The sequence below is a fragment of the Trachemys scripta genome, chromosome 10 (assembly GCF_013100865.1).
Source record: "Trachemys scripta elegans isolate TJP31775 chromosome 10, CAS_Tse_1.0, whole genome shotgun sequence".
Taxonomy (NCBI): domain Eukaryota; kingdom Metazoa; phylum Chordata; order Testudines; family Emydidae; genus Trachemys; species Trachemys scripta.
Window position 1 is genome coordinate 85,571,027 of NC_048307.1, and position 19,487 is coordinate 85,590,513.

The window sequence follows — 19,487 nt, forward strand, 5'->3', positions numbered from 1 at the left end:
GGGACAGCTGTCCATTTTCTGAGCCATTGTTTCAGGCTGTCTGCCCGCTCTAGCAGACACTATTGTGCTAGATACACTCCAGTTATCTTTTGAAGATTCTTTGCAACCATGAGGGCAAGAGACTTAGAAACTTTTTTTTTTTTTAAATTCTGGAGCACAACGTGGCATCCACCAAGGAAAAGTACCAGCATGGTGAGCCATCTGGAACAGCCTGAATTTATCCCTGATGCCATTGCATTGGGTGACCCAATGCTGGGGCTTTCATAGCAGTTCCTTCTCTCCACAGGGGCTGTGAGGGCAGGTGAATTTGTGAGCCCTTGTGAAAGTGGAGATCACACAGGAGATCCCTCGATGCTGGAGGAGCATCATGGGCCATTGCCCCACAACAAGACCCTCTTTCTGGGCTATGCTTTCCTTCTCACTATGGCAACCCCCAGTGACAAACTGGCTATTCACCAGAAGCCATCAGATGGTCCTGCAGGAAGTAGTGAGGAAGAGGAAGGTGAGATGAATCTTCCCCATTGTATTTCCAGGTGGAATCCTGTAGGTTTAGGGAAAGGGGATGGGTGGTATCTACTCAGGCATATATGCAAATTCTTGTTGTCCCCACTTCTTTACTATTCTTTACCATTGTGTGTTAGGCCCTTTACATAAATGAGCACAGACCCAGTCTCTGCTTCAGGGAGCTTAGCCTACAGTGAAGGATATGATGTCAGGGAAGGGGAGGCATAGGATGAGAATTATGGTAACGATCGCAGGCTCTTCAGTCAGTGAAGGAAATGAAGGTGGTGTCGCGGCTGGCATTACTGGCAGATTGCAGGAGGAGATATGGGAACAGAGTCTCTCTCAGACACAGGATGGGGCTGAGTGACTTAAGGCTTGAAAGCTGGAACAAGAGGCTTGAACTTACCCTTGGCAGATACAGTGCTAATGTGCATGAACTTGATGTTTTGATTTTAAAAGCAGCTGTTCAGAGTCATGGGTTACTTGAGTGACCAGTTTGGCCAGCAGTGTACTCTGTTCTCTGCTGGATCTCCATGAGGTGCTCTGTGTCCTCACCATATGTTCCTGATATTAGAATCTCTGTGGGGTCAGTCTGTTCCTCTCTTGTGGGCTGAGGGCATGGGCTGTGCATAGCTTAGGTAGCCAAGGCTTCTAGCTCTCTTCTCCTGTTCTAGAATTCTCAATTCCTTACAACAAAGAGTACACAGCATTGCAGCTGCGAACTGGAGCCGGCTACATCCTGGAGGACTTCAATGAAACCCAGGTGAGGACGTGCAGTCAGATTGCCCAAAATTTATTCCTATAGAAATGGTGAGGAGCTGAAACTATGTGAGGGGAGAATGATTACTCTGGAGAGTGGTTGGAGCAGGACAGAGCAGGGCAATTGGAACCATGTTGTGATGGGTGGTGTAAGCAATGTTTGTGTAATGCCTGGAAATCTTGTGGGGAGGGATGGGTTGGATGATAGAGTGGGGCCCAAGTCTGTGAATAGGGCCCAGGCACCTTTCTTTTCCTCTTTTGGGCTTCCCACGGCATTTGATGCTTTTGATCAAAAGCAGATGAAAGTCACTGATGACAAGTGCAAGGTAATTCACGTTGGAAGAAATAATTTAAACTGCTCTTGCACCTTACTGGGTTCTAAATTAACTATATCAACTTGGGGGAGACCTGCGCATTGTTGTGGACTGCTCAAAGACTGTTGTGAACAGAGATTGAAAAAATTCAGACTGTTTAAAGAGGAGACAAAGAGGGGATGTGATGAGTTCAAATTCACCATCTGTCTCCTTGATGTCTGTATGACACCTAAGGAAATCGAAAGGCAACACATTTAAAACCAATAAAACAAATTATCATAACAATTGTCTGGTCTGGAGACTAATTCAGTTAGCCATTCCTGCAGAGTGTTTTGCTTTTATGCCACCATCCATAGCGTCTCTAGATAGCTCTGCCTCATGAAGGAAAATAGGCCACAACCCCGTAGATAAGGTGGGCAGTCCTCCTCCTTTCTCTGCGCCTCCCTCCCCACCAGAGCTTAGAACCATCAGTAATACCCTGAGTCGCTTTTCCCCTCCCTTGACCTCTGCTGCCTTAGTACAGTCGGGCAACAGGCAGCAGTGGTCTATATCAACAGGCAAGACAGGACCTGCAGTTCCTCTGTGCAGGCAGAAGCCACCAGAATCCTCCTTTGGGCAGAAAAGAAACCATTCTCTCTTGGGACAGCCTATGTCAAGGGCAAGTTCAACACCCAAGTCAATTGGCTCAGCTACTGTACTCTTTCCCCAGGGGAATGGGAACTGAACAACAGATTCTCCCTCTAGTGCTTCTCAAATGGGGCTTTCCACAAATAAATTGGTTTGCTTCCATCAAGAACAAAACATTGGATCTCTTCTGCTCCAGGCACTGGAATCAACAGCCTTGAGGACAGATGATTCCTCATTCAGCTGATCTGACCTTCATTCCTCTGCCTCTTCTCACCAGAGTTGCTAGGAAGATCATGTTGGAGAGGGTCAGGGAATCCCCAGTAGCCCCCGGCTAGCCTTAAAACTCCTGGATCCCTTGACTCCCAAAAGTGTCTGAACTCCTTGGGAGCTACCTCTCTTGGAAGATCTCCCGATGAAAGGCCCAATGAAATACAAAGATCCAGACAGCTTCCAGCCTGAGTGTTTGAAACTTGAGGTTAAATCTCCAAATATTTGGATACTCTGATGCCTCTCTGGACTTTCCGGAAAAGATTCCACCTCGAGTTTAGAAGATCTTTAAGTCCTGTATCACAGCATGAGGTGGCCCTTTAAGAGGGCTGAGGGCTCAGCTGCACCAGAGTTGGCCTTCCTCCCCACACGGAGCCAAAGAGTCAGGTGACTAGGAGCAGGCCTGCTGAGGGTGTAAAGAGAGGAGTCCTGGGAAAGACACAGACTACTGGTGAACGGGTGTCTGCTCATACTGTTTCTGAAGAGGCCAAAGAGGGCTGCAGTATGGCAGAAGGCATGCTGTTGCTAAAGGAGTACAGAGGCAGGGTGAAGAGACCACACCAGGAAGAGTGGTGATCTGTTGCTCCTGTTGAAGGAGGACCTGGTGGAAGCTGGGAGAGCCAAGCTGAGAGGGACTGCTAGGAATCGGTGTTCTTCAAAGGGTCGGAGGTCAGCTAGGAAGGCTGGTAGTGTAGGAAGAGGCCCAGGGAAAGAGTGCAAGTCCTTTTTTTGTTTGGTTACAGGGACAGGAAGCCCAGCTCTTTAGGGGGTCCCAGGGCTGGGAACCATTGAATAGGTTGGGCCATGGGTTCCCTCCTACTGCCATCTTATCAGATGAAACAATGATATTAAGGAGAGGAGTGGTAGACTGACAAAAGCCCAGGAGGGCCATAGCTCAGCTCAGAAGATTTCTTGGACTTAAGTCTACCCCTTCCAGGGTCCTATTCAGGTTTAGCCAGATGACAAAGTCACCTTAACCACCTGACATCACAGAAGACTGAGGGAATATACTTCATGTGCGATGCCTAAGTGGATGGCTAGTGGAATGTAGTCCTGCAGGGAGCAGCAGCACACCTCTCCTCCTGTCCTCTGTGCCTCTTGAGGGCTCTTAGTTGCACTCTTCCCTCCCCTCCCCCCGAGTTTTTATGGAAGGATTCTTCCTGCTGCCTCGGTAGTGCCAGGCTCTGATGCTTTGTTTCTTTGCCTCCCCCCCCAGTGTAACGCGGCATATCAGTGTCTCCTGATTGCAGATCAGCACTGCCGAACCCGGAAGTACTTCCTGTGCCTTGCCAGTGGAATTCCCTGTGTATCTCATGTCTGGGTCCGTGACAGTTGCCATGCTAACCAACTTCAAAACTACTGTAATTATCTTCTCCCAGCTGGCTACAGCCTCCAAGAGGAAAGGCTGCTGGAGTGGTAAGCACCGAGTAACCAGGATCTGAAGACATAGGTAGGGTTAAAGTAAGAGGGTTGTTGTGACAATAAATACACTAGCGATTGGGAGGTGCTGCACTACTGTGATGATGGGAATCATATAAGTAACTAGATAGAGGGGGGAACATAGCTCCCTGTTTTCTCCCTAATGCGTGGGAGCAATATTTTGGGGTCATGCAGTGAGCAGACCATCTCCTGTGACAATCTGCCTTCAGCCCTGGACACAAGAAGCAAAACTGAAGTAAGGAAGAGAAGAGCAGCCGGAGCTATCTAACTGAATTCTCTAGTTGGGAAGGTCTGTGTCTATAGCAGACACTATCCCCACCCATAGGAAAGAAATTATTCTCTACACCATGTGATCCTGGGCTCCATTAGGACAAGGGCTTTTGGGGAGCAAACAGGTTAAATATATGCAGTTGGGCAGAGGGAGCTGTATTCCTCACTCTAGTTTCTGGGGCAGATTCTAGAACCCTGCCAGCTTTCACTGGCCAACCTCTTTTGTCCCCTCTGCTTACCTCCTGTGCTTCCATATTCTGGGGCCAGTGTTTTCCAGGTGCTAGAAAAAAGGGAATTCTGAGGAAGGTTGAACTCCCAACAGCATGGGTGAAGGGAAATGAGTTAAAATCAAGGACAACTTGGGGAGGGCCCCATGGAAGAGACTTGAAGATGACTGAAGCAAGTGATTTCATGAGTGAATGAAGAAAGGGAAGGGTGGACACAGGCCGAGATAGTGTGGTTGTTGTTGTTGTGTTTTTTTTTTTTTTCTTTTTTCAGTTCTTAGAACATTAGAATTACTTGGTTTGACAGGCCCCAGATGGGTTACCTAGCCCATGAAAACTAGCAGATCTATTGTAAAATTTGAATTACAATTGTAGTCTATTAAGGAAAGCAGCAGATGTTGGCTATGGACTTGAGTAAAGCAGCTGATAGGTTATCATATTCCTTGAGATTGGTTGTGTAGTGGATGCAGCAGAGTTGCACAACAGTATCTATTTTATTAAATATTAATGATCTGGTAAGGGAAAGGTTAACATGTTAGTTGCACTAGCAAATACATACTAAACTGAGAGGACAGAAAAATGGAGAGGGAACTAGAAAGAGCATATTTCTGAGGAGATTCTTTGGGGAAAACACAACTAATACATCTGGGACAGAAATAACCCAACACTCCCAAATACTCAGTGGACAGGAGAAATCTGGGATGCAGGAATGTGGGCTTGCAATGAGATATGGCAGCAGGAGGCCTGCTATTTTGGCTTCATAAACAGTGGCATCTCTAATTTTAGTTATCCTCTTAATTGAACAGGGAAGTGACAATCCCTCTGTATGCAACTCTGATGAAAATGCACCCAGGATATTGGTTTCAGCTGCAGGCACCTTGCTACCAGAAAGAGCTTAAAAAATTAGAAGAGAACAACACTAGTATACTTTGTTTCAGCAATCCCCTCCAGCCACAGCTTTTCTCACCCTCACCCACCCCCCGTCCTCACTGAGAAGGGACAGTGGCCTTGTGGCTAAGGCATGGCTTGGAACATGGGAGATCTGTGTTCATTTCCCAGCTCTGCCATAGATTCATCATGTGACTGAGCAAATCAGTGTCTGTGCCTCTGTTTCCCTATCTGTAAAAGGGGTTAATACTTCCTTACCTCAAAGGGCTGTTGGGAGGATAAGGGTGGTGAGGGGTCATTTAACTAACCAGACAGGCTACCAGAGTAAGTGGCCCTAGAATTAAGTTACTGTATTGAGTCTGTAGGGATCTGCCACTTTCACCCTCCTCTTGTTCCCTTTCCAGGCACCCCCGAGAGAACCCCTTTGGTAACCTGAAGGTTCTTCTGGTATCAGATCAACAGCAGAACTTCCTGGAGCTCTGGTCAGAAATCCTCATGACAGGGGGAGCAGCATCAGTTAAACAACATTACTCGAATGCCCAGAACAAAGGTACCCACCAGCCAGAGAGCCTCATGTGTGAATCTCATATCCAGTAGTTGGGATTTCAGTGCCTGTGTAGTCTTGTGTGGAGTTCAGATGGTTTAGAATTGTCTTGATGAGGGGCTTAGGCTGCTGTAGGCGAGAGCAGTGATGGGATAGCAGACATAGGGCAGGATAACTGGTAACCCTCTGCCTGGATAAAATGGGGACGTCTCCACTCTTCCCCGACACCATTTTGGGAGTGAACTATTGCATGCTGCAAAAGTTCAGGTGGTGGTCCAGTCTGTGCTTTTAGAAAGGGAAAACTGGGTCAGCAGTTGCTCCCTTTCTGGGTCTGCTATCAGGCAGTGAATCTCCTCTCCCTCCAGTCCCAGTGAGGGTGACCTATGAGCTATGGAGCTCTTGTAGGATGTGGGACCAAGCAGCTGCTTGTTCATCTGCCAAACAGCAGCCTTGTTTTTTGATCTTCAGCACTTGAGGCTCCCTCTGAGCTCAAGCCTCGATGTGGAGTACTTTTAACTTTACAAGACATAGAATTTTCTGATTAAGGCTGCTGGACCAGTGAGACTGTGCATCTCTTTACTGCAAGGAGGGAGGAGTCTTTTCTTTTCCCCCTGACAATAGCCTGTGTCCTGCTCCCTGCAGATATTGCTTTGGGGGTGTTTGATGTGGTGGTGAGTGACTCGTCCTGCCCAGCTGCTGTCCTGAAGTGCGCGGAAGCGTTACGGCTGCCTGTTGTGTCGCAGGAGTGGGTTATTCAGAGCCTCATTGCTGGGGAGAGAGTTGGCTACAACAAGCATCCAAAATACAAACATGACTATGGCCCCTGCTAATGCCACCTTGTGTCCTGCCCTCCCTGCTGGTGTGAAGACTGTGTTTTTAATCAGGTTTTAAATGTCTCTGTGTTACTGGCCACATGCATGGATCACTGTATATAGTTTTATTTGCTGGACTTTTATGATGAAATAAATGTTGAATCTCTTGTGGTAACACTTTCTCTCCCCCCCACCCCCCATGAGTCGGTGACTTGACTCCTTTCAGGGGCAGATGGTGGATTTCAGCTAAATTTCCCCTTGCTAAACACCTTGTCACTCTCCTGCTTGCTTTAAAGGTGGCTACCAGGTCTAAAATCTCAGCCTAAGTAAGTCCAGACCAATGAACTGACTGCCCTATTTGACTGTGGGAGCACTCACCCCACAACCAAGTGCCAGGTCTAGTGTGGGGCACTGAGTACTCCCTTCCTGTGTGCGCACACGGGTTAGGATGTGCATGTCTCTTGCTGCGCAGCTTTCTTCACAGGATGGATTTGAGATGAAAGTGGGTGAAGGTGTGCTTAGCACTGCTGCGATTATGGAACTCCAGGGTAGACCAAGTGCTATCTTGCCTGCCTTCCTATGACCATTCTGGCTACTGTTTCCTAGCATGTATACTAGACTCTGTGCAGACTGGCATGGCTGATACCAGAGAAGGCACATAGACACTGGGGACTATTTATCTGTGTTGGCAGAGCAGAAAATTGGAACAGGCAGCAGTGTTTGAAGGGTTAAACTTATCTTTTAAGTAGGGGTGGCAAAAAAACAACCTGATTAATCAGTTTGAAGTGCACTGTTAATAGAATACAATTTATTAAAATATTTTTGGATGTTTTCTATATTTTCAAATATAGGCTCTGGGCTGGGGCTGTAGCCACCTCCTGTCCATGCCTCCCTCTCTGGGTAGAGGTATGTGATTAACACATTAATTTTGTTTTCAGTTAATCACAGGCGTTAAGTGTGATTGACAGCCCTACTTTTAAGATTCCAGGTATGAGGCAAGCCCTTTCCCCTGCAGGAACAGTACAGCATCGGGCCCCCATCACACAAGCAAGCAGTTACCACACAGTGACACAGAGGCCTTAGCCGGCTGCACTCATATCAAGACCTCATAGTCCATAGCTGGCAGAAGGCTGTAGGTACAAAAGAGGTTGAGTAAATTGTAGGGCTGTCAAGTGATTAAAAAAATTAATCGTGATTAATCACACTGTTAATAATAGAATACCATTTAATATTTTTAGATGTTTTCTACATTTTCAAATATAGTGGTTTCAGTTACAACACAGACTATGAAGTGTAGAGTGATCACTTTATTATTTTTGATTAAATATTTGCACTTTAAAAAAATGTTCAATTCACCTCATACAAGTACTGTAGTGCAATTTCTTTATCATGAACGTTAAACTTACAAATGTAGAATTATATACAAAAAAATCCCCTGCATTCAAAAATAAAACAATGTAAAACTTTAGAGCCTACAAGTCCACTCAGTCCTACTTCTTGTTCAGCCAAACAAGTTTGTTCACATTTGCTGGAGAGAATGCTGCCTGCTTCTTGTTTGTCACCTGAAAGTGAGAACAGGTGTGCTTAGACCTAACCACACCCCTGCCTTTACCTCTCCTTGGATTAAGATAAAATTCTCTTTTCACAGAAAGAAAGAGCTTGAACCAATAACCCCATACTTCTCTCTGTTGCTCAAACAAAGTCCAGTGTGCATTTGCACAAACCTTAGGCTGTATAGACACTGTTAGCTGCCTAATCTGGCACTACAGCAATGTACACCTATAATCCAATTCTTGTGATTTCTCCCTGCTGCATCAGACATATCTGCAGATTTGTTTGAATCTGAGATCATGGCAACTGCAAAATGATTTATTGTACAAACTGAACCCTATGCATACAGTTGGATCCTTTTACCATACAAAGGCATTTTGTAGGATACTTCTCTCTGTGCTTCCCTAGTGGCAAAGGTTAACAGTTTGGCTGAAGAGGTAAGAGGAGCTCCGTGACCTTGCATTTCCTCCTCTTCAGAAAATGACAGCAGGCATGAAGCACAACAGGGATACAGAAATGCTACAGGAGCATGTGCTCACTGCTGTAGTCAATGAGTGGAATGGCTCCCTGCAGTCACTAGGAGCACTGACTGCATGAGACATTCTCCCCATTCGTTTTTTCCAGAAGAGAGATTATATTCAGCTATTGCCAGGATATCAAACAGCTATTGAGAAGGATTTGGCCAGGAAAATACACTCACTGCAGCAGCAGTTGTCCTTGCTGCACACTAGTTCTCAGCCAGAAAAACCGGTCTCAGTGCTCAAACCCCAAAACTGCAAGAGAGGAGGAAAGAGACATCATTAATTGCATACCCTAAGAAATTCCCTCCATGCAAGTGGGTAGATGGCTCCAGTGATCAGTGAACACCACATGGTAGGTAGCTTACATTGATCCCAAAGTAAATGTACAAACAGTGAGGAAGAAGCAGCAATAGTGAGTGGCACTAATTCAGACCCACTGGCCCCATCACATAGCAGCACTTTAGTCCATGTAATGCCCATTTGAGCCTTTTGATAAGTAATTTTGGGCCCAGATGGAAGTCCTCTCACAACAGAACCTCTTAATAAAATCACCAAGAATTAATTAATCCACTTTGTTTTAATAACCTCAGAAAGCAGAGTTGCTGCTACCACCAAGCCTGATGCCCTTACGGGCTTCAGTGCTGCATACTCCTACCTGCCCAAGGTCCCGCCAGCCTGGGTGTAGTATTTGTTGTAGTCCAGGCGGAGCAGCAGCTGAGCCAAGTCAGAGTTTATCTGGTGGTTGCGAACGCTGGAGAGAATCTTGAAGAGGAGCGAGGACTGACGGCTGAAGCCCTGCAAATTACAGAAGACCAGAACAAGAGGATGCTACGGCTACTGTGGCTTTCTGTCCCTCACTGCTGCCAAAACAATCTTTCAAGGACCTAAAGTGACATTTCCTTCCAGAGACAAGTGGCCTTTGACAGCAAAGTGACACTGTGCCATCTCCACTGAAGGTAAGCTAGCTATCCCCCCCATGACATTCTAGTGCTTGATCTCACAGGGTGAAAGTACAGACCTTGAGACTCACAAGCTGCTTTTCCCAACACCACAATCTTATAAAGTTTATTGCAAGTTTGTATTTGCTTGCTCAACACAGGTGACTTGAGCTTGCTGGCTGCAACTCTGCACTCATCAGTTCTTTGTAGACAGCAAAGGGTAGGGCCTGGGTGCTGCCTTGCCTACATAAGAGTTGCCCCAGTTTAACTAAAACTTCTTTTTAATTTCAGTTTAGCTTAAAACAAATTCCTGATCGACATAGGGTGGCTACTCTTAATCCTAAGTAAGTGTCCATATAGGGATTTGCACTGGTTTTACTAAATCAGTTTAAAAAAAAAAATAACTGTCATTGTCAAGCCTAAATCCAAAATCAGCTCTGTCATGTCCTATGTATGCACACAGCAGAAAGGAGGAGAGGACCTGGATGGACAAAGACTCACCTTTACCAGGATGCTCAGCTGTGCAGCTCCACGCTCATCCAATGGGCCCAAATTCTGACTGACCAGAGAACAGAAACTGTGACAGAGATCCAGGATTTCATTCAGGCAATGGAAAACCTGCAGAGAGAGTAAGTCATAACAAAGCAATTTTAAAATTAGATGCCAAAAACAGAGTCAATGAGAGGGCATTTTCCCACATTGGTTCATTGGGTCTTGCTTGACCTGACTATTTAAAAACAGCAGCAATATCCTATGAGGAGGGGGAATGTAGCATAGTGTCATTTGCTGCCCTCCCTCCAATACCTTTATAAATTTCAACTTCTTCCACTTTAACTCACCCCTTCCTTTTCTTAAAGCCATGAACAGGGAGCCCACTACTTCTACACATAACTTCTTTTAAAATTAGGACACTTCAGGGCTGTAATATGGAATATTTTGAATCACTTTTCTTATTTAGAAAGCTGATAATCTAAAATCATACTAATAAAGTTGAAGGGATGCAGCTTAAATGTAGCCTAACATTTGAGATTTTTGTACAAACGAGACATGCTGCCACAATTTAAAATGCGAGCGAAAACAATTTTTAAACAAACGATCCACTACAGGTGTTTGAAACACAAACGTAGCAATAAGAGCCTGGAAGATTTTCATCCAAAGTGAGAGAAACACAAAAAGAAAACAGCGTAAATAGGGACACTGACTTTTAAAATTCACTTTTTACAATCTGTTAGGGTGTATAACAGAAAAATATTAGGGGGATAGATATAAGATTCCCTGCTGAGTCACCTAGCAAGGACTAATGATCTGAAAAGGAGAAAAAGGGAGACTAGAAACTTGGGCATTCATAAGCAAAATAAGAACATAAGAACGGCCAGACTGGGTCGGACCAAAGGTCCATGTAGCCAGTTTTCCGACAGTGGCCAATGCCAGGTGCTTCAGAGGGAATGAACAGAACAGATAATCATTAAGTGATCCATCCCGTCACCCATTCACAGATTCTGGCAAACAGAGGCTAGGGACATCATCCTGGCTAATAGCCATTAATGGACCTATCCTCCATAAACTTATCTAGTTCTTTCTTGAACCTTGTTATTCACAAGGTCTTCACAACATCCTCTGGCAAGGACTTCCACAGGTTGATTGTGCACGGTGTGGAGAAAATGCTTCCTTTGTTTGTTTTAAACCTGCTGCCTATTAATTTCATGTGGTGACCTCTAGTTCTTGTGTTATGAGAAGGAATAAATAACACTTCCTTATTTACATTCTCCACACCAGTCATGATTTTATAGACCTCTATTCTATGCCCCCTTAGTCGTCTCTTTTCCAAGCCGAAAAGTCTCAATCTTACTACTCTATCCTCATATGGAAGGTGTTCCATTCCCCTAATTATTTTTGTTGCCCTTTTCTGAACCTTTTCCAATTCCAATATATCTTTTTTGAGATGGGGTGACCACCTCTGCATGCAGTATTCAAGATGTGGGCGTACCATGGATTTATATAGAGGCAATATATTTTCTGTCTTACTATCTATCCCGTTCTTAATGATTCCCAGTATTGTTTGCTTTTTTGACTGCTGCTGCACATTGAGTGGATGTTTTCAGAGAACTATCCACAATGACCCCAAGATTTTTTTTTTTTTTTTTTTTTTTTTGGAGTGGTAACAGCTAATTTAGACTCCTTTTTATATGTATAGTTGGGATTATGTTTTCCAATGTGTGTTACTTTGCATTTATCAACACTGAATTTCATCTGCCATTCTGTTGCCCCGTCACCCAGTTTTGTAGAATTCAGCTTAGGAAGAAAGCATAATTTTTTTTAAACAATGATTGTCATTCTCTTGCTGTCTTTAGATCCAGCCTGGTGCTTTTCTGGAAAACTTGTTTTATTCAAATAAGTTAGCAGGCTCAATGAAGGGTAACTGGGTGAAATTTTGTGGCCTCCAATATATGTCAGAGGTTAGGGTAGATGATCTAAGGTCCCATCTGGCCTTAACTGCTGTGGGGGAAAAGCAGCTAATACCTCTACAGAAATACAATCAAACCCAGATACTAAAAGCCAGGGAGAAACCTAGAATACCATAATAGGAGTGTGTGAAATATAACATGGCAGCAAAACAGGCTATTGCAATTTTGGGCTACATACAAGGAAGCAATAGGTCCTAAGAAGTAAGGGAAACTGGCACCTATCTGAGGCTTTGGGGTGATCACATCTGGGATATGTTTTTATACTCTCTGAAAGGAAGTAATGGGGGTCCTATCATTGTAAAGGTTTAAAACTGGACTATACAAGGTGCTAGAAAGTGTACTTGCACTGTCCATTGCTTGTAGGAATGGACAAATATTTTAATGACCCATTCTACTGTTTAAGGTCACTAGGTGTGAGCAGCTGGACTGTTAAGTTTAGACAGACTGACATTAGGTAAACAAACACTGAAGCCGTGAACTGGAGGTGGGATTTGACTGGCTGGTAGATAATTTGATTGGACAACTGAGCACTCATTTTGTATAAAATCAAGATGTTGAGAACAAAGTTATTCAAAGCACCACAGATATGAAGAGAAGAGATTGTTTAATTTCCTATACACCCATACTAGCAGCCCAGGTAATAAGAGGAATTGGAATTGTTCATTTATGAGCATAAATTAGACCTATGTGGTATTACTGAAACCAAGTAGACTTGCATGATGGGAATGTTAAAATCACTTTAGGAAGTACAGTGTAGGGGAGAGGGTACACTGTCAAAAATGGAAACACCTGTTTCCAAGTCACTGACAACTGAAGCAAATGATATTGAATGCTTACAGATAAAACGTAAGATGTGGTATTAGGCGGTATATGATGCAGACCACCACATTAGATTAAGGAGCAGGATGACCCTAGCTGCATTACCCTGGAGGACTTCAATCTTAGCAGCATGATGGAAGTTTCATGCTACCAGTATTAAAATGGCCTTGAAATTCCTAAAAATTATAGATGACAATTTTCTCTCTCATGCAATGATGCATCCAACACAGGAGAATTCTATATTAAACCTCATGTTGACAGATAGAGGAATTGATACAATTTAGTGGTTGCATAAGTGCAAATGACAACGACTTGCTCATACAATTTGCACATAATAAATGTGAAGTCCAAACCACTAATATATAACTTGGCACTTTAAGAGAGCTAGTTTCCCAAACCTGGATACAATTATAAGACATATCAGCTGAGAGAATTTGCACAAAAAAGGGGGAATAAGTTGAACTATAAGAACATTTTACCAGATGCCCCAAAACCCACAATTGAGGAAAAAAAGACTCCAGTGATTAAAAAAACCAAAAACAACGACCACCAAAAAGCATGGCTTGGAGGGGAAGTGAAAGCAGTGATAAAAAAAAATTACAAATGGAAAAAGGGAAGTTGATAGAAATGAATATAAAGTAGAAGCTAGGAGTTGTAGAAAATTGGTAAGGGAAGCAAAAGAACACAAGAAATATATGGCCAGCAGAGTTAAGGACATAAGAACAGCCGTACCGGGTCAGACCAAAGGTCCATCTAGCCCAGTATCCTGTCTACTGACAGTGGCCAATGCAGGGTGCCCCAGAGGGAGTGGACCAACAGGCAATGATCAAGTGATCTCTCTCCTGCCATTCATCTCCATCCTCTGACAAACAGAGGCTAGGGACACCATTCCTTACCCATCCTGGCTAATAGCCATTAATGGACTTAACCTCCATGAATTTATCCAGTTCTCTTTTAAATGCTGTTATAATCCTAGCCTTCACAACCTCCTCAGGTAAGGAGTTCCACAAGTTGACTGTGCGCTGTGTGAAGAAGAACTTCCTTGTATAAGTTTTAAACCTGCTGCCTATTAATTTCATTTGGTGACCCCTAGTTCTTGTATTATGGGAATAAATAAATAACTTTTCCTTATCCACTTTCTCCACATTACTCATGATTTTATATACCTCTATCATAACCCCCCTTAGTCTTCTCTTTTCCAAGCTGAAGAATCCTAGCCTCTTTAATCTCTCCTCATATGGGATCCGTTCCAAACCCCTAATCATTTTAATTGCCCTTTTCTAGTGCCAGTACATATGTACGCAGTATTCAAGATGTGGGCGTACCATCGATTTATATAAGGGCAATAATATATTCTCAGTCTTATTATCTATCCCCTTTTTAATGATCCTTAACATCGTGTTTGCTTTTTTGACTGCCTCTGCACACTGCGCGGACATCTTCAGAGAACTATCCACGATGACTCCAAGATCTTTTTCCTGACTTGTTGTAGCTAAATTAGCCCCCATCATATTGTATGTATAGTTGGGGTTATTTTTTCCCAATGTGTATTACTTTACATTTATCCACATTAAATTTCATTTGCCATTTTCTTGCCCAATCACTTAGTTAAATCACTAAATGCAAATGTAGACATCACTTAGAACAATAAAGGAACCTAAAAGTATATTAGGAAGGACAAAAAATCCTAAATAGTCTTTTGCTCCATTACTAGATGGAAATGGTAGAATTGTCACTGTAGAAAATGCAGAAGTGTTCAATATAGATATTTCTAGTCCATATTTGAGAAAAAGCCAGATGATGTAATCATATCATATGGTGATGAAATATTTTCCATTCTAACAATAACTCAGGAGTATATTGGTATCTGCTTTAAGTCATTTTTAAATAAATAGGTCCAGATTAAAAAACACATAATTGCAAGTTAAGAGGGCTGAGGAGCTCTCTGGACCATTAATTTTGATTTTCAGTAAGTCTTGGAACACTGGTGTGGTTCCAGGGGACAGGAAGAAAGTAAATGTGCCAATATTTATAAAGAGTAAATAGGATGACTTGATATTGATCCTGGTCAAAATAATGGAATGATTGTTATGGAACTCCTTTAATAAAAATAATTAAAGGAGAGTAATATAATTAGTGCCAATAAACATGGGTTCATGGGAAACAGATCCTGTCAAACTAATTTGGTATGTTTTTTGAGATAACAGGTTTGGTTGATTTAAGTATATTATATCAACACTGTTACCTTTTACTTCTGTAAGGCATCTGACTTGGTACTACACAACATTTGGATTAAAAACTGGCTAACTGCAAGGTCTCAGAATGTAACTGAACAGGGAATAATAACCGAGCAGATGTGTTTCCAGTGGAGCTCTGCAGGAATCATTTCTTAGCTCTACCGTGTTTAACAATTTTTATAAGTGACCATCCTAAAAGAAAAACTGAAAGTTTGTAGATGATAAAGACTGGGGGAGTGGTAAATAAGGAAGAGGACAGATCACTGATAGAGTGATCTGAACATCTTGGTAAGCTGGATGCAAGCAAATAATAAGCATTTCAATATGGTGAAATGCAAATGTAGACATCTAGGAACAAAGAACATAGGCCCTACTTACACCATGGGAGACTCTACCCTGGGAAGCTGTGATTCTGAAAAAGATTTGGGGAGCATGTTGGATAAGCAGCTGAACATGAGCTCTCTGTGCTACACTGGGGCCAAAACAGCTAATACAATCATTGAATGAATCAACAAGGGAATATTGAGTAGGCGTAGAGAAGTTGTTACCCCTGTGTTTGGCACTGGTGCAGCTGCTGCTGGAATACTGTGCCCAGTTCTGGTGTCTACAATTCAAGGAGATCGACCAAGTGGAGACGGTGCAGAGATGAGCCGTTAAAAAAGGTTAAAGGATTGAAAAATATGCCTTATAGTGAAAGACTGAAGGAGCTCAATCTATTTAGCTCCTCAAACAGACGGTTATGGGGAGACTTGATTAGTCTATAAGTACACCTCTACCCTGATATAACGCGGCCCGATATAACACGAATTCGGATATAATGCGGTAAAGCAGTGCTGGGGGGGGGGCGCACTCTGGCGGATCAAAGCAAGTTTGATATAACGTGGTTTCACCTATAACATAGTAAGATTTTTTTTGGCTCCCAAGGACAGCATTATATCGGGGTAGAGGTGTATACAGGAGAAAAAAAACTTTGATAATGGCCTCTTCAATCTAGCAGACAAAGGTATAACAAGATCCAGTTGCAGGTAGCTGAAGCTAGATAATTCAGACTAGAAATAAGGTAACTTAACAGTGAGGATCATTGACCACTAGAACAACATATCAAGGATTGTGGTGGATTCTCCATCATTGGAAATTTTTAAATCAAAATTGGATGTTTTTCTAAAAGATGCTTCAGTTCAAACAGGAATTAGTTATACAGGAAGTCACAGATGATCACAGTGGTCCCTTCTGACCTTATCTATAAGAATATGGGAAATGTTATTGGTATATCATATCTATTCACAATGGAATATAAAACCCCTGGGGTATCTTGTGGAAAAGAACCAGAGAGCAAAATCTACTTACAGGTTTGAGCAGGATGAAGGATTGAGCCAACAGGTTACTTAAGAAGTGATCATGAGCCAACCGGATGCTCTCAAAATCCCGAGTGGAGTTTATCTGCAGCAGAAGCTGTGAGAACTGAGACTCCAGCACATCCACCTGATAGGCAGGTACAGAAATCTCATTAGTACCCCTCTTCCTTATCTGCTGGGAGCAATTCCATCTCCACTAGCCTCCTCAACCTGCCTGAAGCAAGAGCTAGAAAAATCTTAGGAGTGCCCTACCCCAGACAAGTCTGAACACTTTTGTCTGAACCTTAATCTAGGATCTGTTATTTACTGGTAGAGCTTCTCAAAAATGGGCCATTTTCTGCCCTCCCCCTTATGCCCCCTGCCCCAAAATGTCTAAAAACTAGTTTAAAGTTCTCACCTTTCAAATTCTGTTAAATATTTAATTAAATTCTCACCCACTTTTTTCCTACTGGCAAACCATGAATATTGGATTCTAAAGCAATTTATTTTTTCAATCTTTTAGTTAATTATGTAACATTTCAAGAGTTTCACAAAAAAAAGTAAATTTGCCCCTTTGTAGCGCTCACCCAAATTCTGGAAGCCAACCTGAGTCCCATACTGTTGTCATTAGCAGTCCCTGGGTCCACATGCAAGAGGCACCGAGACTGCCCAATTAAGCTAATTGGAGAAAATATCAGCTACAAGGTTGGGGAAGTTAAATATTTTTTCAGTTTAACTATCACTTGAGGGGACAGTTTAATAGTCATTTTCTTTTAAGGTTTGTGACACTTTTTATATAGTTAATAGTCAACAAAAAACTAAGCTTTTTGCACCTCTGAATCAGTTTTCTTCTATCACTGTCTTGTTCACCCCTCATACTTCCGCTTTCATTTCACAGTGCCAGTGTGATTTTAACAGCCAATAGCCTCACAAAATCCTGGCAACCAGAAGTTAAATTTTTACCCTTTAAAAAACTGCAGTTTCAAGCTCAGATGTTTAGAGCAGTGGTTTTCAAACTTTTATCCTTTGCAGACCCCTTAAAAATTTCAAATGGAGGTGCAGACCCTTTGGGAAATCTTTAAACAGTCTGTGGACCAACAGTTCCACAGACAGGTTGAAAAATCACTATTTTGTGGTAAAGACAATCTTCTGCAGACCCCCCAGAGGTTCATGGACCACAGGTTGAAAACTACTGGTTTACAGCATTGTTTCTAACAATGCTCAAAACAGCAACCACTAAACTCAGGATGCAGCTGAATTTGAAGGAGAGAAAGGCAGGATAGTATCAAACACCACCTGGGCTACCTATGAACACTAGGTATCCCTGGAAAGCTGGAATTCCTGCATAGCATTCTCTTATTGCTCTGCTGGCTCACGCGACCACAAACTTTAAGATAGTCCCTGGTCCCTCAGCTCAGCAGTTCTGCTCTGGTACCAGTCCAGCAATTAATAGCTCTTGCTTTGTGCTTTTCAGTCCTTGTTCTCCCCACCCTATCCACCCTTCTCCCCTACAACCTGCAGGCAAACTCCCCAGGAAAAGATACTGTGTGGCATAATCTGAGTCTTGCTGTAGAGGATTTAGACGCCTGCTCAGTGCCTCCCCTCCATTTCCCTCTTCCTGTTTATCTGCCTAAATGGCACACCACATCCTCTTCTGCACCCCCACCTGCAGATAGTACTGAAGATTATCCACAAGGAAGGCCATGTGATCCCTCAGACGCCACTTGATGGCATCAGTTCTGTTGGACTTCAGGTGCTTGCGCTGCATCTGGAGAGCCCAGCAGTGCTGCAGCTCAGCCTGGACCCGCCGCACACTCAGCAAGTATTTGAATACAACGTTGTATCTGCAGCCAAGACAAATATCAACCTCTCAAGAAAAAGAAAGGCTTCCTTGGAGCCCAAGTCCCACACCAGACAACGGTTGGAACATGGACACGAGACATAAAGGAGGAGGAGAGCAGAACAGCAACATGCAGAACAGGTGGGGGCATGGCCCAGCCCTGTAAATAGAAATGTTTTTTGTCCTTAATGGCATTGAACTCAGGGTGTAACCAAGAATAAAAAAAATATCAGGTATATTGAGGATACAGAGGTGAAATGTAAGTATTTTTTAATGTTGTAACCCAGAGCCTACTGGCCTCAAGCCTGCAAGATATTTATCTTAGTCAAACAAGTCCTCAGGCTTAGAAATAGACTGACATGAGTAGCTAACTGATGAGTAAGGCTGCAGGTTTGTCACATTAGTCATGGATTCTGTGACTTTCCATGACCTCTGTGACCTCTGCAGGGGCCAATGCGCCTGGCTCAAGGGCAGCCCCTGCACTAGATGCATCGGTCCCTGCTGGAGCAGTCTCAGGCCACTGCTCCCCCCACCCCCCTGCAGCAGAGTTTGGGTGTGGGAGGGGGCAGGGGGTTGGGGCACAGGACGAGGTGAAGTGGGCTCTGGGCAGTGCTTACTTGAGGGGGCTCCCTGGAAGCAGCAACATCCCCCTCACTCAGCTGCTAGGCAGAGGCTTGGCGCTGGCTTCACAGCTCCCATTGTCTGGGAACCGCAGCCAATGGGAGCTGCAAGGGCAGTGCCTCCGCCTAGCAGCTGAGTGAGGGGGATGTCGCTGCCTCTGGGGAACCCCCCAGGTAAGCACCACCCAGAGCCCACCTCAACCCGTCCCCTGCCCCCTCCCACACCCAAACTCTGCTGCTGGGGAGAGGGGGAGAGGCATGGAGCTAGGTAGGGAGCCTGCCATCCCCACCAACCACTCCCCTCCAGCACCTTTGGGGGTCCCAGGCCACGTGCCACTGCCCCACACCCTCCTCCCAGCACCAATGGGGCCCCTGGGAAGGCTCCCCCGCACCTCAAGTTTTATTCACTGGTATTTTTAGTAAAAAAGTCATGGACAGGTCAAGGGAATGTGAATTTTTGTTTACTGTCCGTGACTTTTACTAAAAATACCAGTGACTAAAATGCAGCCTTAC

The 19,487-nt window shown here is 43.8% G+C and overlaps 2 protein-coding genes across 5 annotated transcripts in view; one reads left to right on the plus strand and one right to left on the minus strand.

Moving 5' to 3' along the window:
• The window catches only part of TP53BP1 (tumor protein p53 binding protein 1), a 70,317-nt gene extending 63,493 nt beyond the window's left edge, over window positions 1-6,824 (plus strand). For all 4 annotated transcript variants that reach the window (XM_034783554.1, XM_034783552.1, XM_034783553.1 and 1 more), the window contains 5 exons: window positions 287-502; window positions 1,179-1,267; window positions 3,688-3,887; window positions 5,698-5,843; window positions 6,480-6,824. In XM_034783554.1, the coding sequence (XP_034639445.1) occupies window positions 287-502; window positions 1,179-1,267; window positions 3,688-3,887; window positions 5,698-5,843; window positions 6,480-6,667 (839 nt within the window). In that variant the 3' untranslated portion in view covers window positions 6,668-6,824. The remainder of the gene's footprint in view (window positions 1-286; window positions 503-1,178; window positions 1,268-3,687; window positions 3,888-5,697; window positions 5,844-6,479) is intronic.
• A 2,013-nt stretch (window positions 6,825-8,837) lies between these two features.
• TUBGCP4 (tubulin gamma complex associated protein 4) overlaps window positions 8,838-19,487 on the minus strand; it is a 36,116-nt gene continuing 25,466 nt past the window's right edge. The window contains exons 14-18 of the mRNA XM_034783556.1: window positions 18,181-18,358; window positions 16,528-16,662; window positions 10,161-10,277; window positions 9,377-9,516; window positions 8,838-8,973 (exon numbers count right to left, since the gene is read on the minus strand). Of these exons, the coding sequence (XP_034639447.1) occupies window positions 8,961-8,973; window positions 9,377-9,516; window positions 10,161-10,277; window positions 16,528-16,662; window positions 18,181-18,358 (583 nt within the window). The 3' untranslated portion in view covers window positions 8,838-8,960. The remainder of the gene's footprint in view (window positions 8,974-9,376; window positions 9,517-10,160; window positions 10,278-16,527; window positions 16,663-18,180; window positions 18,359-19,487) is intronic.